Source organism: Struthio camelus, chromosome 8, assembly GCF_040807025.1.
Source record: "Struthio camelus isolate bStrCam1 chromosome 8, bStrCam1.hap1, whole genome shotgun sequence".
NCBI classification, from domain to species: Eukaryota; Metazoa; Chordata; class Aves; order Struthioniformes; family Struthionidae; genus Struthio; species Struthio camelus.
The window spans coordinates 7,427,540-7,455,383 of NC_090949.1; the positions used below are offsets into that span (position 1 = coordinate 7,427,540).

General features: G+C 43.1%; 2 protein-coding genes across 6 annotated transcripts in view; one reads left to right on the forward strand and one right to left on the reverse strand.

Annotated features, from left to right (window-relative positions):
• Window positions 1-27,844, forward strand: part of ALDH9A1 (aldehyde dehydrogenase 9 family member A1) — a 193,394-nt gene that overhangs the window by 100,344 nt on the left and 65,206 nt on the right. The window lies entirely within an intron of this gene.
• On the reverse strand, window positions 867-27,331 carry KLHL20 (kelch like family member 20). Of its 5 annotated transcripts, none has more exons than XM_068951833.1 (13): window positions 27,195-27,331; window positions 25,484-25,549; window positions 17,236-17,809; window positions 12,631-12,789; window positions 11,408-11,502; window positions 10,080-10,195; window positions 9,498-9,681; window positions 8,163-8,306; window positions 7,832-7,965; window positions 6,974-7,182; window positions 5,139-5,245; window positions 2,744-2,824; window positions 867-2,659 (listed from the first exon to the last, which is right to left on the reverse strand). In XM_068951833.1, exons 2-13 carry the CDS (start codon window positions 25,504-25,506, stop codon window positions 2,629-2,631), a joined length of 1,857 nt encoding a protein of 618 aa, XP_068807934.1. In that variant the 5' UTR covers window positions 25,507-25,549; window positions 27,195-27,331; the 3' UTR covers window positions 867-2,628. The 5 variants fall into 5 exon arrangements, with proteins under 5 accessions (XP_068807934.1, XP_068807935.1, XP_068807936.1 ...); XM_068951834.1 differs by having other exon boundaries at window positions 27,199-27,322; XM_068951835.1 differs by having other exon boundaries at window positions 25,484-25,544; window positions 27,195-27,301.

The window sequence follows — 27,844 nt, forward strand, 5'->3', positions numbered from 1 at the left end:
AACCAGCCATGCAAATACATGAAGGAACATAATGGCATGCCTTGTTGCTGATCTAGTACCAATGCAGGAGACCTTTATTTCACTCTCCTATTACAGAATTAGCCAAAAAAATCATGCACTTGCCTTTAGTTTTATGTTTAGTAGTTGAAGGTACATTATTTTTGCTTGTAAAGGCTGCAGTCTAAACTGAGGACTCTTAACCCTGTTTGAAGCAAACTTATCTTCAGAAGGTCTCGACAGGCCAGCAGCTATTTATTTTAGCTATCTATTGCTATCTCCATTCAGAAAAGACTGGCATACCTGCCACCAGTACTTAGCTGATCAGGAAACTAACCCCAAGATGTTCACATTCTAAGTCAAATCCTCAGCCTTCCAACCAATTTGCATGCACAATCTGTAAACTAAGTCTAGTGAAGCCTTAAGAACACAAAGAAAGCATATAAAACCTGTGAGAACTCCACAGCAGAGCTCATGTATAGAACACAGGCATTTTCAGCTTTTAAGATTGATACTTTGCTAAGCTGTTGCTTTGTTAGTTATGTGCAGTATCTACTATAGCCTACCTGCAGGGCAATGCTGGAGTGAAGGGCAACTTCCTTCTCTTTTTATGTGGTCATCTACAAATTCAGGTTGTCAACAAAGCTAGATTTGGCCTGCTATTACAGCTACTTTCTTTCAGAAAAATCTGGTTCTGAATGATGTGCTTCTAAAGTATTTGAGGGTAACATGGAACAGCAGAGTTTTAAGCCATTTTGCTTGAGCAGTGCTTCAAGCAGCACCAGTATCAAAAAAAAAAAAAGATTCACTGTACCTACAAACAGTGCTTTTACACAGTCTGCTGTTTTCAACTGAAGGAACAAACAAAGAACAGCATAGAAGAAATTTATTAAGATAGCACTATTTATACAAGTTACTCATGCTAGAAAAAAGCATAAATGGTACATGTAAACATTTGTTTACAGAATACTTGTATTTCCTTGTAAAGGTGCAAATGATCTTCATATGTAAACACAAGAATAAACCTTTAGGGGAAGAGAGGGGCTTTTAAAAAAATTTGAATGACCCATTTATTACTGTAGTGTAATTTTTACTATATCCAAGCACATTAAAATGCCGAGTTACACGAATCAAACCATGACATTAAAGAACTTAAGATGGCAGCACTGCCTTCTTCATCTCAAGAATTTACAGTCCTCTTACTCTTTAAAAGAAAAAAAAAAAATCAGATTTAGTAAGGTCTAAAGTTACATCAAGTGCAACAGGTCATTGTTTCATACTGGGTGGAAGTTTCAGTACAGGCAAACGTGTCGGAACCTTTGTGTCTAGAGTAGAGTTGCTCCTTCCTCCCCTCCAGCCCCAGGTGCCTCTGCAACTCACTGAAACATAACAGTTGCAGTGCCAGTGAACAGTCCCTCCCCTCCAAAGTCTCTTTAATGAGCCTCATACCTTTCCCTGTTCTAAAACAAACACAGGCAAAGTGCATAAAAGTCATTAAAAGGGTGGGCACCATCTCATCACAGTCAGTGTTTTACAATAGGAATTCTAAAGACGCTGACAAGAGGCAGGAGGGCAGCTAAGACGATGCTGGTCTAAGCATTTTTCAGCAGGAGCTGACTGTGGGTCTGCCATTAGAGCAAGAACCTGAGAAGTGAGCATTTATCTAGACTAGTCAGAATTAACAAATGGTACCTGCATACCAGCTTCACACAAGAACCGATATCCAGCAGGCAGCGTGAGAACAGGATTTTGCAAGTGAGCAATAACTAGTTGTTTCTAGGTTCATATACAGGTGAGGGGAGAGACAAAAGCTGAACTTTTGTACCATACACTGTACAGTAAAAAGGCATCATTTGAAATCCTTTTCACTCTCACCCTCTTTTTGGGCACTTCACTGATTCAGTCGATAGATGAGAGTTCCAGTTCTACGTCTTGCCTCCAGCAAGACTAAAAAGATACTCGGGGCACCCATCTTCACAGCTCTCCCGTACTCTTAAGAGATCCTAATACATACCACAAGGGTTGGAACCACAAGATCTTGCAGGACATAGCCCTGCCCTAACCATCGGCTTGTCAAAACTCAAATCGCACATACACATGCACATATACATATATAAATATATATGCACACATACATATGCATATGAAAAGCTGGAATTATCATCATTGTGAGCAATACAAAGAAAATACATGATACAAATTAAATGAAAAAATAAATATATTCTGTGCACAGAAAAGCTTCTGTGCAAAGGTGGCACCTTGCAGGTCAAGTACTTTTTTGAAGCTCTCTGTAAATAAGGCAAAAGCAATGTTTTCTGTATCACTTTCCTCTTTCACCCACTGCACGCCTGCCATGTCTACTGCTCACAGTAGGAGGGAAAATCAGGGAAACCCTCCTCTTGCCAGACTCCCAGCATAGCTTGTAGTCCCTACATCAGCATTGTTTACACTATAACGACTTTTGCAGTTTGGTTTATTCAAAAATGTAGACTGTTTAGAAAAAATAAAGGACATAAGCAACACTTCTACTTTTGTCCAGTGGTTCCCTGGAATCTGACAACGTGGTCTTCCATTGGGCGCACACTCACAGAAGTCACTTTTATAATTTGATAGAAAGAGTCACTGGCAGAGTTACATTGGATCTAGACCGTTCGTACTAGAGCTGCAAAGAGGTCCAGTGTCAAGAAGTCTCTTCAGTTTTTCTAGGAACGAGAACCAAGGGGTCTCCCTCCCTCTTGAGGCTTACCATATATGGGATTCGCAGTGTGTCATTTTGATAACCCCTACGCCTCCTCCCAGCCGCCGATAGTTCATTCCACCGTACAACCTGCAAAGACAAGGCTCCAGTGGTCACGCTGGTTCAGCTCTTTCACGGAGCTGCTATGGGAAAGAGTGAACCAGCCCCTGTAAGCACCACTACACCATTCTTAGCCTTTGGTTAAAGTGGATCACAATGCCTAAGCAGGGCAGCAGTCTTTGTACAAATTTCTAAGGTAAATACACTGTATTTGCTCATATCTTTCTCTAGAAAAACAGGAACGGCTTCTTGTTTTGATGCTCAGCAGTTCTCCGTTTCTTAAGTAATCGCTTACTTTCTCTCTGTCTGGTTGCATGCATGATAGAAAGGAGCCTTGTTGGCTGTAGCTTACCCCGGGCTACCTTTTGGGTTACACAGGAGCAAAGACAGGTTTGCTACTTCCAATTTAATTAACTTCTTTTACATTTCTAATACCCTACATTCAGCTGATCTCACCGAGATGTAACACATCCCAAGCACCATCTGTTTCTCCAAGATATGTTACTGAAACAGTGCTGGCATTTCATATGGAAATCTGATCTCTTTGGGCTCCGGTATCCTACTCATTTCAGCTGTATATTCCTCTCCATGCCTCTACAGTCTGCTGGCAGAAACAAGAGAGGCAAGTTCTTCAAGTAACTCCTACCAGTGCAATTTGTTAATCCCAAATTGCATAGCAAGCATTTCTCAGTTGGGCTACACAAATAAAAAAAACAAACCCTTCATGCAGCAAGTAGTCCAGCAAACAAAAGAAAGAGAAGACCTCAGACGTTGGTCAGCTGTATTGCATTCAGTGGGGAAAACAAACTAATACCTTGAACAGCTGCCTAAACTTCTGCAAACACTAACCCAGGCAATAACTCTAAACATCTTGTTATCATTATGGTTGCTCTAAGTAGCTGAAACCACTCAGCTAAGGAATCCAAAATACATATGACTCTCTACTCAGCTGGTTTTCTATGCATTTCAAAAAGGCATTGTCCACAATTCAGCAAACAAGAGCAGGTTCCTACACTGCTCATGACAGATTATCTCAGCAAGAAAGGGTTAATTTTCTAGTATTACTAAACTCAAAAGAATAAAGACGTTAATTTCCTTCTAGTCCCCACACCTGACAGTTTACTAAAATCAAGAATATAAATAAGAGCCTGAAACTTTGCACTGATCAGATTTGTGAATAAATATACAGGCAATTGCTTTCAAGTGCAAGTTGTGCCTGGAAAAGAAATAGGAAAAATAACCTTTCCGTTCAATACATATTTTCCAATCAGAAACTTCATATCATCTCAGTTCATAAATGAAATACAATTCTTCTAATGGCTGTTTTGCAGATAAAAATGTGAAAAACACCATAGGCTCAAATTGTTCTGTTTCAGCCCCTCCAGAAAGATTTGGAGATCAGAGCCTCAGCTTGAAAGCCAAAAATGAGTAGGCTGAATTCTACATCATGACTGTGAGCTCCTTCTGCTAAGGACAGTCTTATTTTTATTGGGAAGCAGGAGCAGACTCAATCCAAAATAAACAGAAGGGGCAGATCTGTTTCAGTGTGGCCCATTTTTCTAAGTTCAAAAGCAGCACTTAGAAACAAAGTAGATTTTTAGCATTGTCTTTTGCTTGTTACCCAGCAAACTTGCTGAGTCATTTACTTTCTCTGGGTCTCAGCAACCTTCCTATGCAGCATTTTCCTACCTGCAAAAGATGCAATGAGACTTTATTTACCAAGTGCTGGTTAAATCTGTTGAGATCCTCAGATGGAAAAAGCCTATGGAAAAATCCGTTCTTGTTTTACTTAAAACGGAGTTAATGGCTAGAATTCAAGCAGAAATCTGCAAGAAAGTATTTCTCAACTGCCTGTTACTCCAGTAGTCATGGATGTGGGAATGCCATGTCTAGATGGTGTACTGTGATATTAAAGTGTTTGATTTCTATCCATGTTTATATGGAAGAGTTATCTTGTGAGGGAGAGGTTCTGTAGCCAAGCACCAGTGACTCAGAGATACAAGCCTAATGCAAGGTCAATATTCAGTAAAGTGCTGTGAGCAGCAAGCATCCCTTTTACATAGTTACTTCTCAGTCCTGAACTGCATTTCAGGAATAACGAGGTGTGGAGACCTGAAGGAAGTTACCCACTTCCCAATTTTTCAGAACATATACTTTCATGTACTTGTCTTTCATATACTTTCATGTAAGCCAGCAAGCCGCAGCATGACTGTCATGCAGGCTACTGCACCTAAGTTCCTCATGATGTCACATTTCTAATTTGGCTAGAACAGCTCCAGCCACTGGCTGGATTGCAGCAGCAGCTGGAAGTTGTTATTTGACTATTTCACAAACTTAAGGTTACCTCCATGTGTTAGCATCCGGATCAAACACTTCAATGGTCTTCAGGTACGTTGTGCCGTCAAAACCCCCCACTGCCATTAGCTGTCCATTCACCACTGCAAGGCCAACCTGGAAAACCACCATCACAAATAGTACTTATTCAGCTGTGACGCTTTACCACATACCCTGAAAACAAGGGTTACAATGGAAATATTTATAGAAAGGTATTCAATAACCAGGTTTGGGGAAAGGCACAGTCTGCAGTAGAGGTTTTGCGGGAAGAAAAAGGATAAACAAAGTAGCCTGTAATGCATTTAACTAGAACGTCCTGGCACAGAATGCCACATAATCCAAACACTGGATTTGAAATAACAACAAATTACAAGTTAGAAATAGATCTCAAAATACAGAATCTTTCAGAGAAAAGGCAGAGGACTCCCTTTATTACCAGCTACAAGAACTAGAACTGCTTGAATACATACAGATACATCGGAGCCTAAACCTTTATCAGTCAAGGCTTATTACGTCCTGGATGGAGCTTCTTGACAAAACACGGCACACGTCAGAGTATCTACCAGCCTACGGCCTGGAACACTTGATTAAACTGAAGGAGAACCATATGCAAGCCCCTGGACTACTCCTCTGGGGCTGGAACTCGAACCATCTGTAAGCACCTTGGCCTCCAGCCTTGCTTTCTATTTTAATCTTTCTACAGATGCACAAAGTTACTGAAATCTCAAGTTGTTCTGTGGTCTAGGAAGACCGCCTCCAATGAAAACACCCTGGCACAGCACAGAAAATAAGGCAAGAACACTATGTAAAAGGGTCTTTGTTTTAGCTTTGAGGAAGCCAAAGAGAACAAGAGGGCTGCAGAAAAAAGATGCATCTATTTAGCAAATTCTACAAAAAGCAAATACAGAAGCTCACGAAAAGTCAACACCTGATCAGCAACTACAAAGGACAACGTTGAACTGTGTACTACACGCTTTGAGACAGAAAGTAAGTATATGTTCCCTGCCCCCCCAAACAGTACTCGCTCAAGTTATGATTCATACTTGCCTCAGACACTGAAATACTAACATACAGAATTAATCCACTCTCTGCTATATAAACCAGTATCTAATGATAAATATTCATAACATCTGCATCTGCCCAAACACTATGACTACTAAAACACTATGTTAATCTTTTGTTCACACGTCTGCAGAAAGCAGGAGGATTAGCAGTCGATGAAGACGCACTGTCATTCCCCATACCCACATGATACGGTGAAGAGAGGCAACGCTCCAGGTAAGAGCCTGGAAACTCTGCTTCCACACACATCTCACAAGACAATGAAAAAGACTTAACTAACAGTTTGCATCTAAACAAGTGATTGCTTAGTTTCCGAACTCTCTTCTGTGCAAGCAGGTATGTTCATCTTCTAAGTCATCCAAAGTGAAATACAGAATAAGATCCAGGTGCTAATTTTGCTACTGCTCACCAATAGTCTCCCCATATGAAGTATGGCTACTTCACCAAGTGAAAAATGAAAGAACTCCTCCCTTTCAGGCCTAAGTAGTTGACTCAGTACAAGGGACCAAAACTATTAAAAAAAACCTCTCGAAAATGACTAGGTTACTGGATACTTAATACATCCTCCAGCATATTAAACACCTGACTCTCCACATTATGACATTGCTACCATTTCACCCTCTAGTTTTGCTAGAGTTTTGCCTTTTTACAAACATCTCCCTCAAAGGGAAGGGGTGAACAGGTAGAGGAAGCAAGAGAGAAATCTCACAAGAGGACAGTCTACCCAGTGCTCTCATCATGCGGTTAGACATAGCATAAGCAGGCAAACCAAGCCAAACTTACTCCGCTCCGACGCGATGTCATGGCCACAACGGGAGACCACTGGTTGGTTCGAGGGTTGTATCTCTCTGCGCTACTGAGCTCTGTGGTGTCATCTCTGCCTCCTACAGCGTAGATCATGTCTTGGTATACTGCACAGCCCAGGTGCTTCCTCCTCGTCCCCATGGGTGCAATCGTATGCCAGCGGTTCTCCTGGGGATTGTAGCGTTCCACTGCAGAGGAAATGACACAACTTTGGACAACAGGGTTGGTGGAGAGTGGGAGTTAGCACTTTTGAAATTGCATCCAAAGCACTGCTCAACTTTTAAGACACTGCAATTCCCACAAACTAAAAAACATGATGTACAAGTTTGTAATCACCGACTCTAATGCTCTCCTTCTATAAAAGGTTGGCTATTCTCTCTCCTGCCTCCAATCCCTGGAATGCTACATAGTCAAATCACATAACGCATCTTCACTCAAGAATGAGCTGGCCAGTGCTGCAAACTAATCTGCATTTTCATCTTGCAGTAGTTGTGACCTATCACATCCTCCTTCCTATAACAATAAAGGGCTATTGCAGGAAAGAGACGCACTTGCAACTGCTCAGCAAATGAGCAAAGTATTGTCTTCAAGACACACTGCCAGATGCAGCTTATTTGGGGGGGGGGGGAGGGGGGAAGAAGGCACATACAACCAGGTAATAAAGGTAATAAGAAACCTAGACAGTGAATTACTGTATAGCAAAATTATGTTCAAAGGAAGAAAACACATAGCTAACTGACCACTAAAATATTCAACCGACATCCAGGAACACCTTGGACAGAAAAAACACAAGTCCATGACAAGTATGACTGCAGTGAGGCACAGCAAAAGGTATACCAGTATTGAGAGGAGAAGTTCCATCAGAGCCTCCCACTGCATAGAGGAAGCCCCCTAAAACAGCTACTGCCACTCCCAGACGCCTGGTGCTCATGGAAGCCACTCGGGTCCACTTGTTTTCTTTCGGATCATACCTGGCAAAAGAATAAACACCAACACTCAGTAAAGCATAGATATCTTCACGAAGGGACAAGCAGAATGCCCTTATTCGTCTCCAAAAAAAATCCCCGTGAAATCTGTACAGCATTTACCTCCTCCTCTCAATCTCATCTGTACCTTACTAAAAGGCCCTCTGCTCCCTGTGCCACCCCCCCCCTTCCCCCCAAGATACCTTTCCACAATGTTGAGACAGGAGACACCATCTTGGCCACCCACAGCATAGAGATAGCCCCCAAGAACTGCAACTCCAACACTGGTCCTGCAGGTGCTGGTGGGGGCCACATCGCTGCTCCACTGATTGGTCTTCGGATCATATCTAGAAAAACATACCAAAGAGCACAAAGTTGCTTGTCTCGGGAAGCGTCAGACTCTCCCACACTTGGGAGCTACTGGGGCAATGGAACTTGCCTATCTTAAGTTTGAACTGCGTCTCAGCTATTTATAAGGCAGTTGGATGAAAGTCCTCAGATAACGTAATGCATCCAATACATGTCATTCCAGTGATGTTCAAACTGCAGTTTGAGATGATTCAAATTGCAGATCAAAACCACAGGTTCACAAGAGAGCAGGTTACCAGCGACTCGCTGACATGTGGTAACTTGCCTCTGTGCAAACAGCAGTGCCAAGAGCTATTCTGCTGTATGTTCTCTGCAGCCCACACAGGAACTCAGACAGCACTAGGACCTGCACTTCTAGACGAAGATGAGGGAACTGGATTGGCTTGGGAACCCAGAGACTAGGAAGTATGGTGTGTGATAGAAAAGAGTGCAGGACATGGGGGGGTGCAAGGCTGGGATCCTGATCTGGGAAGCTGGGAGCATGCAAGAAGATGCCCGGAAAGAACGGGAGCCTCAGGAAAGAAGGAGACGCATCGTACAGCCGTTGGATTTGTTAGAGGACTGAAGTTTATTTAAAGCACTAGGAGCGCTCAAGTCATGTGGCTCACAGGCATGGGGACTGCCAATATGTAGCTCCTGGAATCAGGAAGTTTTACAAAGCTTGTTAACAAAACTCGTGTCTTTCAGAGGTCTAAATCTGACCTATTGTCCTCCTTCTGTAAAAGTATTTGCAAGGTTCCATAGTTCTCTAGTCACCGTTCCACAACAAAATGCCTGAATGCTTTCCTTCAACATTAAGTAATACATGCCTTAACCTCACCTTCCTCAGCAATGCTAAGAGCGAACCAGCAATTTCAGGAGAAGGTTAACCAAGACCATCATTTCTCCCATCAATTACAGTGAGACCTACCTCTTACATATCCCTTCCTTATACCAAAGGCTATGTCTTGGATAATGTAACACAAGCTGTTATGGCTGTAGTTTAGCAGTACAGCAATACAACACTGAAGAGGTAAGCAAGGGAGAAGGAAATGTAGATAACATTAATATAAATTTCAGGCTTTCAGCAAAATATCACTACAACTAGCGAAATGGATCTGTTTAAGAGGTTACACCAGGTTTAAATACTCAGAGCTAACACTCGGAGCATCAGCCCTACAGAGACCTACCTTTCTACACTGTTAAGGTAAGAGGAACCATCATGGCCTCCCACAGCATAGAGGAGGTCATCCAGAACACTGACTCCAACACCACAGCGTCTTTTGCTCATGGAAGCCACCATCCGCCACTCATTGGTTTGAGGATCATAGCGCTCCACACTGGAAATTGCATCCCCGCTACACCAGCCCCCCACTGCAGGAACCAAACACAAGAAATAGTATCATGACAACGCATCACGTTCACGTACTGTATGCGTGCCTACTCTAAATAATTCCTCTGGATTTTGTCAGCCTTAACCCAGGAGGCCCACCTCTCAGAGTTACTCATCCTGAGGAACACCACTAGAAAACAGCGTGATTTTCAAAAGGACTAACAAAAGCTTGGAAGTGCTAGTCTATAAAAAGTGCTGTGGCATCCCTAACACCAGAGAGATCACATAAGAAAGTGCAAGTTAACTCAAACCACCAAATACTAATGCACATGCCACTTCAGAAAGAATAAGTTGTAAAGTCTGGTCTTACAGGAGCACTATCACCAGAAAACCCATAGACTTAAGTCTCCTGACCTAAGCCAGTAACAGCTATACACACCTGCAAAGAGCACTTCTCCACAGCGGATGGGTTTGCGCGGTCTAGTTCTTGGTCCTTGCATCAGTGGCCGCTCTTGGGGCAACAGCAGATAATTTTTAGCTTCATCCACCAGGTCCCTGTGCCAGACAGGAAAACATTAGTTCCAAATGTACGCACAAGAGCGATCTCAGGAGAAGGTACAAATCAAAACTGATGGTAACAGCAGCCAGCACTAGTCATGCACTTCAGTTATTCACAAACTACATAAGTGCATGAATAGCTCTAGTGAAAACATACATTGCCACCCAAGTATTCATCAGTTGTTCACAGTGACACAGTGGTAGACCAGTATCAATATTTGGCCAGTGATAATATTAGATATTACTAGCAATAAAGATTGATAAAAAGACTATGATGAGAGATTTGTCAGGCTTACAATTCAGAAAAGAAAAACCCAGTCTGCCTCAAGCTAAAACTTAAGTCAGTGGTTTTGCCTATGAACAAAAAAGAAATTGAAAAGCACACAAATACATAATACACACACATGACCAACAGATGGAGATAGTACCCTTCTGATGAATATTTTCTCCATCAGCTCTGGCCAGCTCACACTGTCCATCCATTCAAGACTTGTCACCTGGACTAATCTTAATATTCCAAACCCTTGAATAAAACAAAAAAGAAAAGAGTCCTCCTTCCCTCTACAAACGTGGAATTCCTCCAACATGAAGGCTTTTTCAGAAAGAGAGCAGTTGAGTCCATCCACCGAAAAAATTTTACAGCAAGCACAAAAAAAAAATTGAGTGCTTTATACGTAACGTAACTCGGCAGAACCAGAAAGGTAAGATTTACATTGTAAGAGAAGGAAATTACAGCTTTCCTGCGCTAGCATTGTGGGAAATAGCAGACTCCAGTCCCAGGGTGCTGTTTCACTTATCAAAGGCAAGATGTTTCAGCTACAGAAACATTACTTTAAGCCACGACAAGATCATGAATGCCATGAAAGTAGTGAGGCGTACTGAAAAGCCATGACTACAGAAACAAAAAAGGTGACATGGAAAACAATCCACTGAAGGATATTTTACTGAGAGTCAAACTGCATACTCAAAGTTTGCTATTTCACTGAAAACGTGAAAGGGAAAAAAAAAATCTTCCTCTAGGGCATACTATTGATTATTAAACAAAGAGAAAACATGCTTTCTTGCATCTCTTCTCCTCCCAGTTGCAAAGAGGAAATTGAGAGGTAACACCCATTTACCGTTGGCAAATCAACACAATTTTAGAGAACAGATACAAATAAGGCACCCATACAATGAAATCCCATTCTGTAAATCACTGAGGAGATTTACCGGCATTCTTCATCACTCTTAATAAGTGGATCAGAGCCCACCGTACCCACAAGGAATTTGGGACTCAGCAGTGGCAGGCGAACATGCTGCAGGACCTACAATACAAAAGCACCACTGTAGATAAAACATATACCCCCATAGATATAAGGGGAAGCTAAACGCAACTTATTGGCTATTTAGTTATTGGCTAGCAAGTTTTTGATAAACAGCAATTCCGCTGGCAAACAAACAGCATGATCATTTACATATTCAAACTGTCATTCTAGTTGTCCACTACATCGATTCAGATAGCTTGTTTACAGTGGGTTGTCCTGTTCAAAAGACTGATAGGCTGTTGGCTATCAAATGAAAACCTTTACAAAACTGCAGATACCAATACATCTGTCTGAAACACTAGCTTAGTTAGAAGTTTTATCACCAATTAAGAGGTGTTCAGACCTCTTAAACGTAAGTGGTATTGTATAATAAGTGAACAATAACAAATAACTCCTCTTTCACAAAGGCTTAGACTTCAGAGACATAAGCAGGTATACACAGAGGGGCCTACAAAAGGCAGAGCTCTATGAGTATTAATAAGCTAGCTTGAGGAAAACGATTCCTTCTTTAACAACTTTCAAAAGCCTTTCATTAAATAAAGTTGTACTTAACATCTATTTCCAAAGCAGAAAAGCCAAGGCAGACAGTCTCTCACCTCTTTTGATCAGAAAGCCTGAGACTTCAGAAGCTTTTTGGCTGACAGCTTTGTCAGAATGGATACATCTTTCTGAAATGCTTTGGCTTCAGACGAAACATCGTATTTCAATAAAAGCATTCTGACAAGCTCCAGCATAAGATCATGAGGGCTGCGGCATAAATCAACCAGCAGAGGTTAAAAATATACCTCCAATGAAGACAAGCTCCTTTTCAATTCCACTATGTTTTTTTTTATAGTACCTTAAGCAATCCAGGCAGGTTTGTCCAGATTGACTGCTGGAATGATCTAGTTTGGCAAGTCCTACCTGGAAATAATTCAATAAAGCTCCTACTGAAGTGTCTGGCCGCTGCTACTTTCAGCCTAGATGAATGGGAAAACGCAAGCCTTTCAACCCATATGGAAATCAGAGAGAATTACTGTGGCATCACATGCGTTCAGAACTGTGACACTGCCGAGGCACCAAGATTTCAGCCCTCATTAGTCCTCCCCTGGATAAGGCAGTCTCACTTGTTACTACGCTCAAGATTACCTGTGGCAGCTGGGGTCTTCTCTCCTGAATGCTGTATTTCACCCAGGCCATCACTGCATTGAACACCTGCTCTTCACTGCGAACATTTAACTCATCACTGGATATAATGTCTATGAGCTGATTGGCAGGAAGCAGCATGAACTCCTCACTTTCCATTACCTGGTTAAACAGAAAGGAATAAAAAAACCATAAGGTCAGTGGTCAAAGCACCAGAACCGTTTGCCACGCCTGCACTTCAGTGCAAGGCTAAAGGAGAGACAGTCCACTTGAGTTAGAGCCCAATGGATGGATCTAGCAAAATGCCAAAAACCTTTCACTGTGACTGACATCAACACGAGTGAAGGGTTCTCTGCACAGAGCAGAATGTAGTCCCCAACAAAGCAAAAGACACCTTTAGATGGCGATGCAAATGAAAGGAAATTTTTTATATACAAGTTCTGTAGATTGCTTTTGAAAGGTTAAGCCATAGAATGCACTGATCGGGTTTCAAAGATTTAGAAAAAATAAAGCCCTTATTTAAAACCAGCCTTCTCATTTGCCACGTGCAATACATAAAGCAGAAATAAAAGCGTTAGGCAGCTGGTAAATATTTGACAGAAAAGCAGTATCAGAATAGAGAGGTTTCATTCACAGTGAACCCGAAACAGAGTACAAAAATAACAGTCTCAGAAACAAGTTACCAGAGGCATCGTAGAGAATATGGGAAAATCTTCCCAAATGCTGATTTGTAGCAGAACAGCAAATATTTCAGGGCAAGGAGATGGACTCATTTGATCCCGTCTCTCTTTCATTTGCTCTAAATAGACACCGAGAGTATGCGCGAGTCCAAACACACGTAAGAGGGAATCAGAGCCTCCTAAGGCCCCCAAGAACTGATCTCTTGTGAAATTCAAGCCACTGACAATCTGCAAACATGTTAATTCCTTCAGTACCCAAGATAGCGACCAAGTTCCTCAGGAGGCCTGAGCTGCCACTAGAGGACCCTACACTTCATACAACACACCACAAAGCACATGTGAGTCAGCCTGGAGACCGCGTCAAGCGGCTACAGAGCTAAAACACAGCCCCGTTTCATGCCCACATATCAGGCAAATGGGAAGGGTGCAAGATCTAAAAGAGCTGCAGAAACGGTTTGACTGATGATTGCCAGTTCAACCTCCTCGCAAGCACCCCCAGTCTGTAGCCTGAAACCTTGCAGAGGTTCAGTGACAGAAAATAACTGAATGCTGGCCTTTCCCAGTAATTTGCAACTACATTACAAGTCTATGACCTATAGATACGCAGCGTGAACACAAGAGAAATAACAGTATTAAAGACAATGTATCTCAGCAGTAATCAGCTGTGTGGTTCTCTTAATTAAAGAACTGACTCGAGAACACTGAATGAACATGCAAAAAATAGCCAAGCTGCTGCTAACAGCAAATATTGCTGAAAAGAAAGACACAAGACAACAAGGGCACTTACCGGACTTTGTTCTAGGATGCTATGGGCTTTCAGGGAGCAGTGAGTCCCAACAAAGTTAGCTTACACACTTCTTCAGCCTTAGAGCAAAAACCAGGCTGCCCACAAAGACCCATGTCAGCGTTTTTGCACAGTCTCCCTCTCCCTTCTACATAGACTAGCTTGTGTCTGAACTTTACCTTGATAGTCTGTAAACGCAGCCTCAGACTCTGAAAAGAGAGGTCCATGACATAACGTTTATGAGCTAAGGACAGTCTTCCAGGCTCTCCCTTCCACCCTCACAAGACACCGTCATACCAATGGCCTCACAAAACTCAAAAGTACTGCTAGCACTTCCGCAAGCCCAGTCATTGCTGCTGTGCCACTTGTTAATTATTTGTTTTACTGTATAGACCATTTAAGATGCTTAGTCTTATTTTTGGCTTAATTATGAGGACACTAAAAATTATCTGACTAATATTAATGGTCTGACTACTTGCTTACTGGAAGCTTACAGCACTAAAAAAAACCAGAGGGGTTTCATTTTCTTTCACTTTGAACAAAATCAGGAAAAATTACAGTACTATGTTCATTAGGGCATTTACATACAGATAGAATAAGTGTCAGAATATAATATGGACCGCAATTTTTGTCCATTGCAACACAGTACAAGTCGGTCATCTCCAGGTATATTTTTTTCCCCTTCATACAGATGCCAGAGATCGAACAAAAAAACACAAAGGCTGTTTTTGTACAGCGGAGTCGTTAACAGAACCATTTCACATTGCATGCACAAGATTCACTAGGGGTTTTAGGCAACAAATTAAATTGAGGGGAATGGAAAACTTGGAGAAACACTTTTACGAAGAAGTTAATGATGTAATGCAGCAATACACATAAAAATTAATAGAACTAGAGGTTAGCACAGCAGAGGACACGAAGCAATTCGGACTGCGTTCAAAGTAACTGCATGGGTTGGCGCGATGCCTAGCGCTTAATATTTTACACTGCCATCCACTTCATGTTCCTTTTCCTTTTGGCCAGCTTGGAGGAAGCATGCCCATACAGCCTCTGCAGAGGAGGGAACGCTTTGTATCAGTTCTCAACCTCCACACGGAAGAGGATTAAGTAGCCAAGTCACTAGCTTCCATAAGGGATCGCCAGTCTGCTCTCCAGATGAGAAATACAGCAGCAGCAAGGATGGTGATCCCAGCCAGCTGCACCATTAGCACCGTCTGCAGAGAAATAGGGGGAGGGAAAGTAGACATCATTAGGGGTGAAGAGCAGCTAAGCTCTTGGGACACTGAAGGGGACAGCTAAATACCACCTGCACAGGCCAAGCAGATAGCGCTCTAACCTAACCAATTACTTTCTGGGGGCCATGATTTAATTAAGTAAATTAGAATCCGCAGCATTGCCGAGAGGAAGAGTGTTTTCTAGAGTCCAAAACTGTTGCCTGCATGTACTTTCACAGGGATAAGGAAGATAGGAAGCTGCCTGTGACAGACTGCAAAAGAAGGAAAGAACCCCACAGCAAGCAGCTCTGAAGTTTCAGATTCCAGCTGCATTTATTAACGCTAAAACATTTAAATACAAAATTGTTGCGCTGTAAAAAAGTTAGAGGCTTATAAGCATGCCCTACTCATGTAATAATGAGAAGTACATAGCTCTAACCATTAAAACCACCAAGCACTGAAAATAAACGACCATCTGGTTACCATCCTGCTCCAAAAAAATAAACTGCAGAAGAAAAGAAAATGCAGAACAAGCACGAAGCACATGAAATGGCCAGCTACAATGTAGGGCTTGAATGCAGGGCTTTTGGGAAATCACTAAGTTCTACAAAAAAAAAAAACCCGAACTCTTACCTTAAATAGCAAAGTCATTTTTCTAGTCTTTATGGCTAGGAAAGTCATATTTACTGCAGATTTAAGAGTATGCTGACGTCACGTGTCTACAATTAGATATCAAGTATTGTCTTCAATGGATCTGACAGTCAAGTTCAATTGTGTTTGCTCCTGCTCATGATTTTATTAAGTACTACCTGACTGAAATTAATAAAATTCCAGTCTGTTTCCCAGAAGAATAAAAAAGAAAGTGTGCAAGCTGCAATCAATCACAGCACTTACATGCTGCCACTTCTTTGAGGAAAATAAATTAGCATCAAAAGTTGATTCTGGAGTTATTCCCTTTGGAAAGGGCCTGTAAGCAGGTAGAAAGAAGAGATTTTTCTCCAGCAGCCTACCTGTTCCAAAGGATAGAAAAGTCCAGAGCCTACAGAAGGTAAGAGACAAATCTCTCTACCGGGGAACAGACCTTCATGCTTAGAGCACTCCTAGAAAGCAGCTCTTTACAAAACACACATATGTTCTTGCCCTTCCATCCAGGGTTCAGGAATGACACCATTTTAAAGTGTTGGTCTCTCTTCTGCAGCTTGGTGCAATGGATAAGTAAAAACCCCTCTTCTCATCTAGTATTGTTCACAGAATCCCATGCTACTATGCTGGTTCTTCCCTGAATTAGTAGCTGGCGATTTTTCCCCCCCAAAAAATCTTCAAGGAAGAATTGAGAAAGTGAAAGACTTGGGTGACCTATGAAATTACACACTTGAATTACTTTCAAACAATTTCTGCTGAATAATAAATGCAAGAGCCGGTTCTGCTTCAGCAAAGGGAATTGAAGACCCCACTGCGGCTGCTGTATTCTCCTCCGCACACCTCACGTTTCCAATCCCTAAACTCAACACCAATTTTTTGTGGTTTTTTTTTTTTTTTTTTTTTTAATTTAAAGTACTTTAAATACCCCTCTTCCCTCCAATCACACTGAATCCTGAACAAAGAGGGGGGATGTCACACCATTGTACAACCATGCCACATGCAGTACCAAACACCAACTAGTGCCTGCGGCCCTGCCTTCCATGTAGCATTCACAGCAGAACTCTAACAGAAGAAATGCCACAGATCACATACAAAATATTAGTGCAACACAGTCCTTCAAGTACCTCTTCTCTCTCTTCCCCAACCAACAGTTAGCACCTATTAATATTCGGATATGTGACAGAGAGAAAGGCAGGATTTGGAAAGAAACACAAAACGAGTTGGCCAAAGCTCTCACAGGGCACATTTATGAGTTTTACACCACTATTCCAGCACGCTAGCGTCTTACCTCCTGAAAGTTATGTTGTGTGAACTTGTCAGCAATCCTCAGCAGTTCACGGCAAGAGTGAGTGTCAGCAAAAGCTCGGATGCCCAGGCAATTGGAAGGGTCCAATTGTCTTTTAAGGAACTCGCAGCAGGCCTCCTGAATCTCAGCCAGCTGGAGAAGGCAAGCAGCTGGCAGTAAGGTCTGGACATTCCCCTCTTCTACAGTGATCTGAGAGGTGTACGCAAAGTCAATCAGCAGTTCCATGGCTCTTTCGTCGATGTCTCTGATCACGACTTCTGTCTGCCGACTCTCTGCCAGCTCCCCAGTGAACATGGCTCGGAAGTAAGGACTGCAGGCTGACAGAATCACCCTGTGGGCGTAGATCTTCTTAGCACCAACTACTAGCACCACATCGCACAACTCCCGGTGCTTCCGCAGAAGATTGATGACTTCCAAAGTTTGTCGAGGGTGCTTGTCAGAGATGTAGGGCATACGAGCAGGCTGTGGCACCCCTTCTGGCAGTTTGTTAGGATCTCCAAGTGTGCAACGGCTCGTCACGTCCATTCCGGTCTCTCCTGGTCGAGTACTAGTACACCTGCAATGGAGCAAGCCATAAGGCAGGACCACCATCAACTCATTTATCACTAAATGTCAGCCACAGCTCTATGGTTCATGCCAGTTACGAAAACAGAGACAGCAGTGACCCCAGCCCAAGCTAGAATGTGGAAACAAACACACGTGATCACATGAAAAAAGAATTCGTCTCAAACCAAAGCGTCCTTAGAAATAAACAAACGCCATTTTGAACTAGCCTTATATTTATATCTATTTTTATATGCTTTCTATGACACACTGCCATAATATCCAAGTACACATACATATTTATTAACTGAGCCTCATTATAGCCTTGTGAGGTAGAGAAACATTTTCCCCATTTCATAGATAGTGACTCGAAGCAGAGATGAACCGACGTGCACAACGTCATAGGAGTTTTCTTTGACAGAGCTGGAGATGGATTTCCACCGTAAAGAATTCCAGTTATATGCTTTAACCAAACTCCTCTGCTCTTCCACCCGCCTTTCCGACGGGGCCACTTATCACTGCGATATCTGAGCATATCAAACTGCCACGCAGGCTTCAGTAACTTAAAGTGCCCTGCAGCCTACGACAAATATCTTTCAGGTTCACAGATCATCCGTTTAATCATTTACCTCTTCACTTTTATCTTGAGTTACAGACACTTTCAACACAATCCACCTTCCCCATGTTTCAAAATAAGGTTAATCTTTCCCAAGAACGATAGACTAAGAACTGCAGAAGGCAATCAAAATTATTAGGCCAACCAGGAAAAAAAAAAAAAATCAAAACAAAGTATTTCCAACTGTCAACCTACCATGAAAGGAAGAAAAAGTTAAGATGACAGCTTTAGAAATGAGGGGCCGTTTGGGGATATATAAACTGAGTTTCCAGCACAGAGTAGGGAAAAAGTACTGCACTCCAGGTCCACGTGCGATGTTGCAGCTACTCGCTGTCCTCCTTTAAGATTTCAGGTACCCTTCCTTTATTCCCTCATGCTCCTGAGCAGACGTCAGCCCTGCCACAGCTTAAGTGCAAATCCTCCTCTCTACAGCAGCACTACACTAACATAATGAGATCACACTTTGCACTCGGTATGCTACTAATATGAAAGAATAAGAGGGAACGCAGTATTGCCCCAAGCCCTTTGGCAGCAATACAGCGTTCTCATCAGCGCAACAACGCGGGGATGAACCAAGATGCCACAGCTCAGACCTCACTTTGCAAAGACATCTGCCTACGTACCAGGCTTCACTGCCACATTATGACTGAGCTCAGTACTAAATAAAAAGAATTAAACCTAATTCTATTTTCAGCAATCAGACTGAGTTTGTGATAACAGCGCATGCTAAATACACCATGTACTTAATTGAGATGCCATTTTGGATGGTTGGAGCACATTTGAATTTTTGGCACATATATGCACAGTTATGAAAAAGATGCATCAGCATCAGTGAGATTTCAATTACTATGAAAATAATGAAAAAATAGAGAACGCTTGCCTCTTCCCACTTCAAAGGAAAACTACCATTTAGGGCAATTAAAGTACACTGAGCAAAGTAGCAGAATATTGATGGTTATCAATTATCCAGTGAATGCACTGGCCCTTGGAGACGCACTGAAAGACCCAATATATCTTACCCACTTCCAACTTTTTTTGATATACTGGTAATTGTGAGCTGTCACTACCTCACTTTGCCCCTATTAAGAGGGGAAAAGAAATATAACTTCACTTTGCCATTGCTCAATGCATTTTGCAGCTTGCTTGAAGGAAAGAATTAAAAAATAACTCACATCCTTTCCTCTCATTATTATGTCAAATGCACCTTCTAACCACAGGGAAATTGGTCTCTTTGCAGCAGTTCAAATTATTCACTTGCATCTTGGACTGGTTTCCCATTCCCTCCACACCCTCTCCTTGATCATCAAATTCAGATGTTTCAGACCATTGCCTTTTCCCTCATATCTTGGCTACACAGATCCAGCTGGGTCTCCCCTCTGGGTTTTACTGCTTGCTCCTGTTCGGCCTCTGTACTTTAAATACCTTGGTTTTTTATCCCTGCTCTATCCTTTTTATATCTGTTACTGTTCTCCTTTTCTGACAACCCTGACAAATCCTTTTGCTGTTATACTGCCTCTCACTTCCCTCTCCTCTCCCTACCCTTTTCCTTCACAACCCAAATCCACCTTATGAGGCTTGACAATCGTTTTCAAAGATGTGCTAAATTCCCCACAACGCGGGTAAACTCTCCTCACAGTAGCATATGCAAACCAAGTTCAATGGTACCCCCACAAAAACCCAGGAAATCTTGGCTAAAGATTAATTTACCTGCCTAACTGGTTTACTTTCATAGTCCTTAGCAGCTTAGGCCAGGGTAATTTAATCCCTCTACCAGGAGACAGAGAAAGGGACTCAAAACGTGGTGACAAAATCCCCTCATACAGAATCTAGCTCTTGCTAAGCAAGCCAAAGAGCTTGAAACCCCCAAAGCACAATAAAATCCCGGTCAAACCCCTAAGAAAAAAATAACCATGAGTAAGACGCGTTCTACTATAATTCTGTCTTGACCAGGCTCTCTGTCAAAGCATCTTCTAAGCGCAGCACAAGCATCCTTCAAACAAAAACCCATTTCGTGCAATCACAGCTTACAAAGGAGGGTCTACTTCCACTACAGGACCTCTTTTTGGAGAGCAGGATCCCCAAAGACATACTAGGCTTTCCTCAAACATAAAAGACTCCCAAACAGCCCTAAAGCAGCTCAAGAGTTCTTTGGAGTGCCACGGATTCTGCCTACAAAACAGATTAGGGCAAGCCTATTCTCCCCCAAGTAATATAGTGTACCTTGTCAGTCTCACCATCCAGATTTCTTGGCTGACATTGAGAGCTAAGTGGTAGATTGTCTTTAGGACATGATTGCTTGGCTGAATTTGGGCAGTAGAAATCCCAGTCCTTTCCTAATCCTTTCCTAGCTAGGGCGAAACAGGATTTTCTCCCCAAATTAGAGTCCATTAAACACATCTTTAAATTAACTAACTGAAAAGGAGTCTTGTTAGTAAGAACTACAGACATTCCTGCACTGTTCCCATCATCATTCATCTGAGTGCTTATACGTTGGCACCTAATGTCCTCTGCTAAACTATGTTAAAGCTTACTCGTACTCTCACGCTAAAACATACATAAACCAAAAAAAATGCTGGTATCCTTCCTCAAGGAAAGAAAGTGCTAGTTAACGATTAAAATAAATTGAATGGAGAGGGACAGGGGGAAAAAAAAAAAAATCAAATTAGTACTCCTGATTCACCCATAACTTATCTCTGGGTAATGCAGAAGCTAGCGATCAATGGGCTTGGGAATTTCCATTCTGGATCAAACCAGATGCTGATGTTAGGCACTGTGGGTTGCTGCTACGCACAGGCACAGAAGTGCAAATTAAAAGGACACTGTCTGATGGCATGCATCTCCACAAGGATAATAATTTAACTGCATTATGAGTGCATTATGCATATATATGCACAGAGAATGAAACGATGACTCAGTAGCTTAGAGGTGTGAAAGACAGAAGGCAGCACTTGATTCTCACATGCTAGCCTAGCTGCCTTTTCCCCCCCCACCCCCCACACACACACAGAGCTAAGAGCTGCTCCTGAATACTCAGGGTGATTAAAGAGAGTTGATGATCAGAGAGAAAATGTGTATGCAAGGATAAAAGATTCACACTCAGCTATGCAGATATTCCGGGATTAGCTTCCATCAAAATGCAGGGCTGGGGAAATCTGCAAATACAATGGGATTAAGAAAGAGCTGACAAAGGATCAGTTTTGTAGCACACTGCTGAAAAGTACAAACGGGAACACAGGCAGCCTGCAAGACTAAGTCAGCTAAATAAATAGGCTGCTCTGCCTCCATTTTATTCAGCTATGCCAGAACTTTACTCATTTACACAGGCATTTATAAGACATCCATCCTTACAGCACAGAGCAGCATCTTAAAAAGTTCAAAAAAAAAAAAAAAAAAACCTAAGACCACATATCTAAGAGAAATACTTCCCGATACTATCATATAGTTCTTTAACCTTCAGGTCAGAGATACATAAACAAAAAAAATGCAGGAAATGCAGGTATGTTTTACTGTGAGAATACAAGTAAACCTTAACACAGTTTTAGCAGAAAACATTAGGCTGACCTAAGGCCTATGATAAGAACAAGTCACAGGCTGAAAACAAAAATCAGACGTTGCTTTAGTGGATTCCAGCAGCAATGGATTTTAGCAGCAAAAGAAGATAATGAATCACACCGCTAGCGATTTCTGTCAACGCCTAGCTTGGAATTTAATGCATACACCAAGAAAGCATTTCCTAAAGTCATCACAGAAGAATGCTGGTACACAAAGACCTTTAGATTTGCCTCAGTCAAATGTGATACCTCGAACAACAAAAGTGACCACCAAAACACTACCAATTAAGATACAAAACACTACCCATTAAGTGAAAATACTCAGTTGTGGCAACCAAAACTCTAGCAATTAGTTAGCTAAAGCTCTAATTGTTAGTAAAAATACCACAGATTTCATTTCTTACCTGAACAGCAAGGTTTAGGTGTACCTTCTCAGTGTGGTTGAGTTAGGCAAACAAGCAAATAAACCTAACTGCGACATCATTTTACGTTACTGAAAATGAGAACTTCAAAGATCTGGTGAATATGTTCTCATTTACATTCAGTTTGATTTTTCACTGACCAAACCCAGAGAACTCTCAGTTCCACCAAGAACGACAATGTCCATATGCAAAAAGATGAGGCCATTACTGCAGTTTTCCAACAAGCTTCCTAAAACTTTTGCGGTTCATCTTGGGAAGAGCTATGACTGTGGAGCTAGTTAACTTTCCAAGCGAGCATGAAGGCCCAAGAGCACAGTTAGGCTCCACAGTCTCTCCCCCATCAGCAGGGTTTGGCTGTTTGTGTGCTCTGATATGGTGCTGCTGTAATGGGGAACCAGACTGCTGGGCAAAGTGGTGGATGAGAAAGAGCTGGGAGAAGCATAGTCAGGGACCTCCCCACTTTGCTTGGGAGCTGCGTTTATGCTCAAGCCCGTGTCCTTACCAGAACCACGTTATAAGCCTGCCTGTGTCTGGCCACATACCCCTCCGATCCTAACCTGCTGACTTGGCTTCCTGGCTTGACCTCGGCCCTGCCTCGTCACTACAGACTTGCTGACAATCACAGGACTCTGGGCTGATGCTCGTTACTGTCATCCAATCTGCTCTGCCCTCCTTGTTTGTGAGGTCCCTGCCTGCCTCGCTGTCACCTTTGGCTCCCAGGTCACCTTCCTCTGCGAAGCAGCCTGCTCTCGCTGCTCCTTGACAGCGAGAAAGAACAGCCTGCCCCAACTATCACTTCATTTCTAATGCAAGATAAATCCTGTTTGAACTTCATTGCATTTTCTCTACTGTAATCTTGATAGGAACAGCTGCAACTCCTTTTGTGTTAGGATTGCACTTCTCATCCACCGAGTACTGTACACCAACTCACCATATTTACTAACACAGTACTGACCAAGCCTGACTCCACTCGTCTTGTGGCATATGACAGGGCTCTCACATACAGGATTACGCAGCTGCAGAGGCCTGAGCGAAAGGATACAAGAAGACACCCTCCCCCAGCTGCTTAGCTGGACTCCACAGAAAGACCTGTGAGCCTGAAATCCAATCAGAAAACTTTTATCATTTTTTGCTAAAATAAACAGTAGAATAACAAATGGGAATTTTAACAACCCACACAAAGGCCCTTTCAACACACAAGTATATTCAGGATCTGAAGATCCCACAGCCCACTATAGAGCTATATTTATCAGGCTAGACTACAGCACTACAACACACCTGGGCACAAAGATCAGCTTAAGGGCTGGTCTAAAAAAATAAAGTTCCTGTACATATATCAAACCTGTAAATCCATGCTCTGTACTGGCTTATCAGAGCAGAAAGAAAAAACGAAAAGGTACTGAAAGATCTAGGATGCTCCCACGATACAAATTTTAAATAGCAAGAAAATTGCCTGAAACTCCTGGGTCAGAACTGCAAAAGACAACCTCCACTTCTTCAGCCCAGTGCTATTGTCCATCACCAAAACTACCCCAGGCCGAGCGGCAGACAGAACCTCTGGAACAGCAAGTCTGAAGCCATAGAACAAACGCAAAAAAGACCTATGAACTACAAACTTTAGCACTTTCATCCTCTGCCTCAATGTCACATGCAGAAAAGAGCAGACAAACTAAAAAAAAAAATTTAAAGCCTCAATTTTTCCACAAGGAACACAAAAATAAAAGACAGTAAATGAAAAGACACATCAAGGTAGTCACCAATTTGATGTTCCTTTGGAAAGCATTTTGATAAATGGAGTACAACATAAGAACCTAAAAAACCTGGTCTTGCATTGGTTAAGAAGATTTAAACAGCCTCAGCTGTAAAAGACCGAGATTGAAGAGATCTTGTCTACTACTAAATCTGTCTTGGAGAAAAAGGAACTCATTGTAAAAAGTCTTAGGCAGCTCCTCATTGTCTAAGACACACTCCTTATCTTGGCAAAATATTGAACAATACGTAGCGCCAGGGATGCCTGTGTCATGTCTCAAGGTTTATTCATTATTAGCTTAACTGAAGCAATGGCACAAACAGTCTTTTCTGTTGTGCTTGAAGGGTTCGTTTAATTTAACGACATAGCGTCATTCTACAAGGGTTTAACTGAGTATTTATTTCTTGCTTCCTGCTACAGTACAGAACTCAGGCTAATCACTTCTGCAAATGCTGTGGTAAAATCCCTTGTCTTCTCTTGCATTAATGTTTGCTTTTAATAAAACGAACTGTATGCTGTATGCTTTTAATAAAGTTTCCCTACTTTTAACATCCTAAAGGCTATAGACACACTAGGTGATTTGCACAAATTCTTTTTACTTCATTTGGTTGTGCAAAACTTTAGGAAACTTGGCTTCCATACACTCTGTTTCAAGAGGCAAAAGCGTTTGCTGTTAAGTATTGCCATGGGATTGGCGTTTGATAGTGAAAAGCAACCAGAACTAGCAGATAAATCTGTTTGCCAGCTTGTCACCATCCCGATTTACTGTGACAAACTTTTTTCCCCTCTCCTTCTATAGGGCAGAGTGTTTCTGACATAACAAGAGCAAGAATTTCCCTGAATTAAGCTTCAGCTGTATCCTCAGCTCATCAGAACTGAAGCAGCTGGCATCCATAATTAGAAGTCCCTTCTTCACCTGAGACCCCATCCCATCACAGGAGCAAAACTCTGTTAGTCAGGGTAGAAATAACACACCTCAGAAACGAAGTTTAAATTTATTCCTAGGCAGTTTATTTCAGAGTCAGAACACAAGTGATTTAAAAAAAAAATGAATTTTAAACATGATAGCGAATCAAGAGGGAAAAAAAGCAGAGAATTATGACAACTTATCTTCAATACTCTCTTTCCCTAAAGCATAATCATTTAAAGACATCTGGTCTTGTAAGTACTGAAAATTAAATACACAGAACAAAGGAATAAAGACAAATGCTTTATATTCTAGTTTTTCTAGCCAGATCTTAATAAAATTAAGAAATAAAAATAAGTGACGGTCTAAGTACTTATGAAATGAAGTCATATGATTTATCACACTTAGGTTAAAAAAAAAGTTTTCTTCTTCACATCTTACCTGCGCATTGGCTTTCCGTCCATGCACCGTGAAGAGAAACCTTCACCCTATGCTTCAACACCTGATCTAAGACAAGAAAAAAAGAAATAAGAAGTGTGATATTCTACAGCGAGAGTGCCTTCTTTCTTCCCTTCAATACGACTCTAGGAGGACAGCATAACTGACCACATCCATGTAATAATAGGCCTTCAAGCTCTTATCCAGCTGTAAAATTCACAGCCTGGATTAACGATGTCTAGATTGCAGAGAATATAAAGCAGAAGAAAATACAATCATCATTAAAAGTAATTTTGCCACAGCTGCATAATGATTCTTTAGGCAAACAGAACACACACATCATAAACTCAGCAAACTGCCCACCAACCTCAATCCTTAAAATTACTTTAGCAAAGAAAAAAATATTATACATACAATCTAGAATAACAGGGTGCTCTCTTTCACACCTCGATCAGAGCCAGGAGAACTCTCTCCCTCATACATTTACCAGAAATTTAAGGCAGGCTGGTACCTGACAAACAGCACAGCACTACTCAGCAGCTACGCTGTAGGGCGTATTTGATAAAAGATCCACCGTAGGTCTGGAAATTGAAGATAACTGTGTGTCCCAGAGGTTAGCGTGATGCTAATAATGGTGCTACATCTGCAAGGATTAATGATGCTCCCTGTGCTCACTAATTCCAGTCAAAAAAAATTTTTTTGAGAGAAATAACAGTTGCAAATGGCAGAGTCCTTCCACATTTAAATACTAACTTCTATTTCAAACACAGATTAACCTTTTTTTAATTATTATTTTTTACAAGGGCATCTGTCATCTTGATTTCATTTTAATGACTATTCAATTTGGAATAAATTTAATTACACCATTATTTAAAGCACTAAGCGTAATCTTTTGTCATGTATTAAAAGACTAGAAGGATAATCTGTTCCCACGTTGATGTTCACAAACGTCTCCCTACCCAAAAATGAAACCAGCACCAGGAAAACAGTAAGACTATAGGAAAAGCAATGACAGAATAAGACCGAATATCTTTTAAAAAACACAAGTCGCATTTAACACAGGAAAACTTAATTTCGGTAAGAATAAAATCCTCCTCAGCAGGAGGACACTGGCAGGCTGGAGCCTTGCGGCCAAAAACAACACGGTATTTTGGACACAATTTAACTCAAATTGCAAACAGGGCCACAACCACGTACAGCTACGTGAACGAGCGACCTTATATTTGTTATACGCACGGCTCTCCAGCTATATTATCGGGCAAACATAAATGCAGCAGCTTGCCGGTTATCAGGAATACGCTCAGACTTGCTCTCTTCCAGCGCTGCAGATTGCTCCTGCTGCTCCGGCAGGGGGGTATGAACCGATTTCCTGCGGTTTCGGCACCGCGTCTCGACGTAACTCCCACCCGGAGCACAGCGGCCGGGCCTGCGCCGAGCCCCCCCCGCCAAACACAGCCGACGAGGCGCGCACTACCTTATTCTTAACCCCGGGGACCCGCATCACGCTTAACCCCCTCACAACCGCCGTTAAAAGTCGCGGAAAGGGCCGCTCCGGCCTAGGAAGCCCGGCCCGGTGCTCTCCGCGGGGCAGCGACGTGCCCGGCCGCAGCCCCCCTGCCCCGGGGAGCCCTCCAGCCCCCCCCCGCCTCTCTGAGGGGACCGGGCGGGACCGGACCGCGCCGCCACCTCTCCCCCCGCCCCGTCCCTCACTCACCCACCCACGGCAGCGGGGTCCGCAGCAGCGCCCCGAGCCGCGCCGCACCGTGCCCAGCCACCACCACCGCCGCCGCCGCCGGCCCCCTCTCTCTCTCCCCCCCCCCCGCGGCAGGAAGCGGTCCGGCCCCGCGCGCGTCCCCCCGCCAACCGCCGCCGCCGCGCCGAGGTGCCGCGCCCGCCCGTTCCGCCCCGCCCCGCCCCGCCGAGGAGGGGGGGGGGGAGCCGGCAGGGGGGGGCGACGCAGCGCCCGAGGCCGCTCCCCCCCCCCGCCCACCGCGGTGCCCGTGTCCCATGGAGGTGTTCTGTGGGTGTCGGTGTCCCCCTGGGGTGGCCGTGGCTTGGGGGCGGGGGGGGGGGTCCGCCATGTTCTGGTGAGGTTGCCCGTGCCCCAGCGGGTGCCCGCGGCGCCGTGGGGAGGCCGCAGCTGCGTGAGGTGCCTGCTGGGCACCCGTGTCCCACTGCGATGCCCGTGTCCCACTGGGCGTCCGGGTCCCAGTGGGCATCCAGGTCCCAGGGAGGTCCTGGGTGGGGGCCCGGCTACCCTTTGGGGCGGCCACGGCCAGCGGTTGCCCACGTCCGAGCGAGGAGCCCGGTGCGTGCCCGTGTCCCGGTGACTGTGCCCACCCAGCACAGCAGCCGAGGGGTCCT

Excerpts from the sequence above, each read along its gene's own strand:
- KLHL20 (XM_068951833.1), bottom strand. The coding sequence starts at position 25,506 with ATGGACGGAAAGCCAATGCGCAG. Across the intron at positions 17,810-25,483 it reads GACGGAAAGCCAATGCGCAG|GTGTACTAGTACTCGACCAG; the intron begins GTAAGATGTGAA and ends GCTCCATTGCAG. Across the intron at positions 2,660-2,743 it reads CACTGCGAATCCCATATATG|CTCTAGTACGAACGGTCTAG; the intron begins GTAAGCCTCAAG and ends ACCTCTTTGCAG.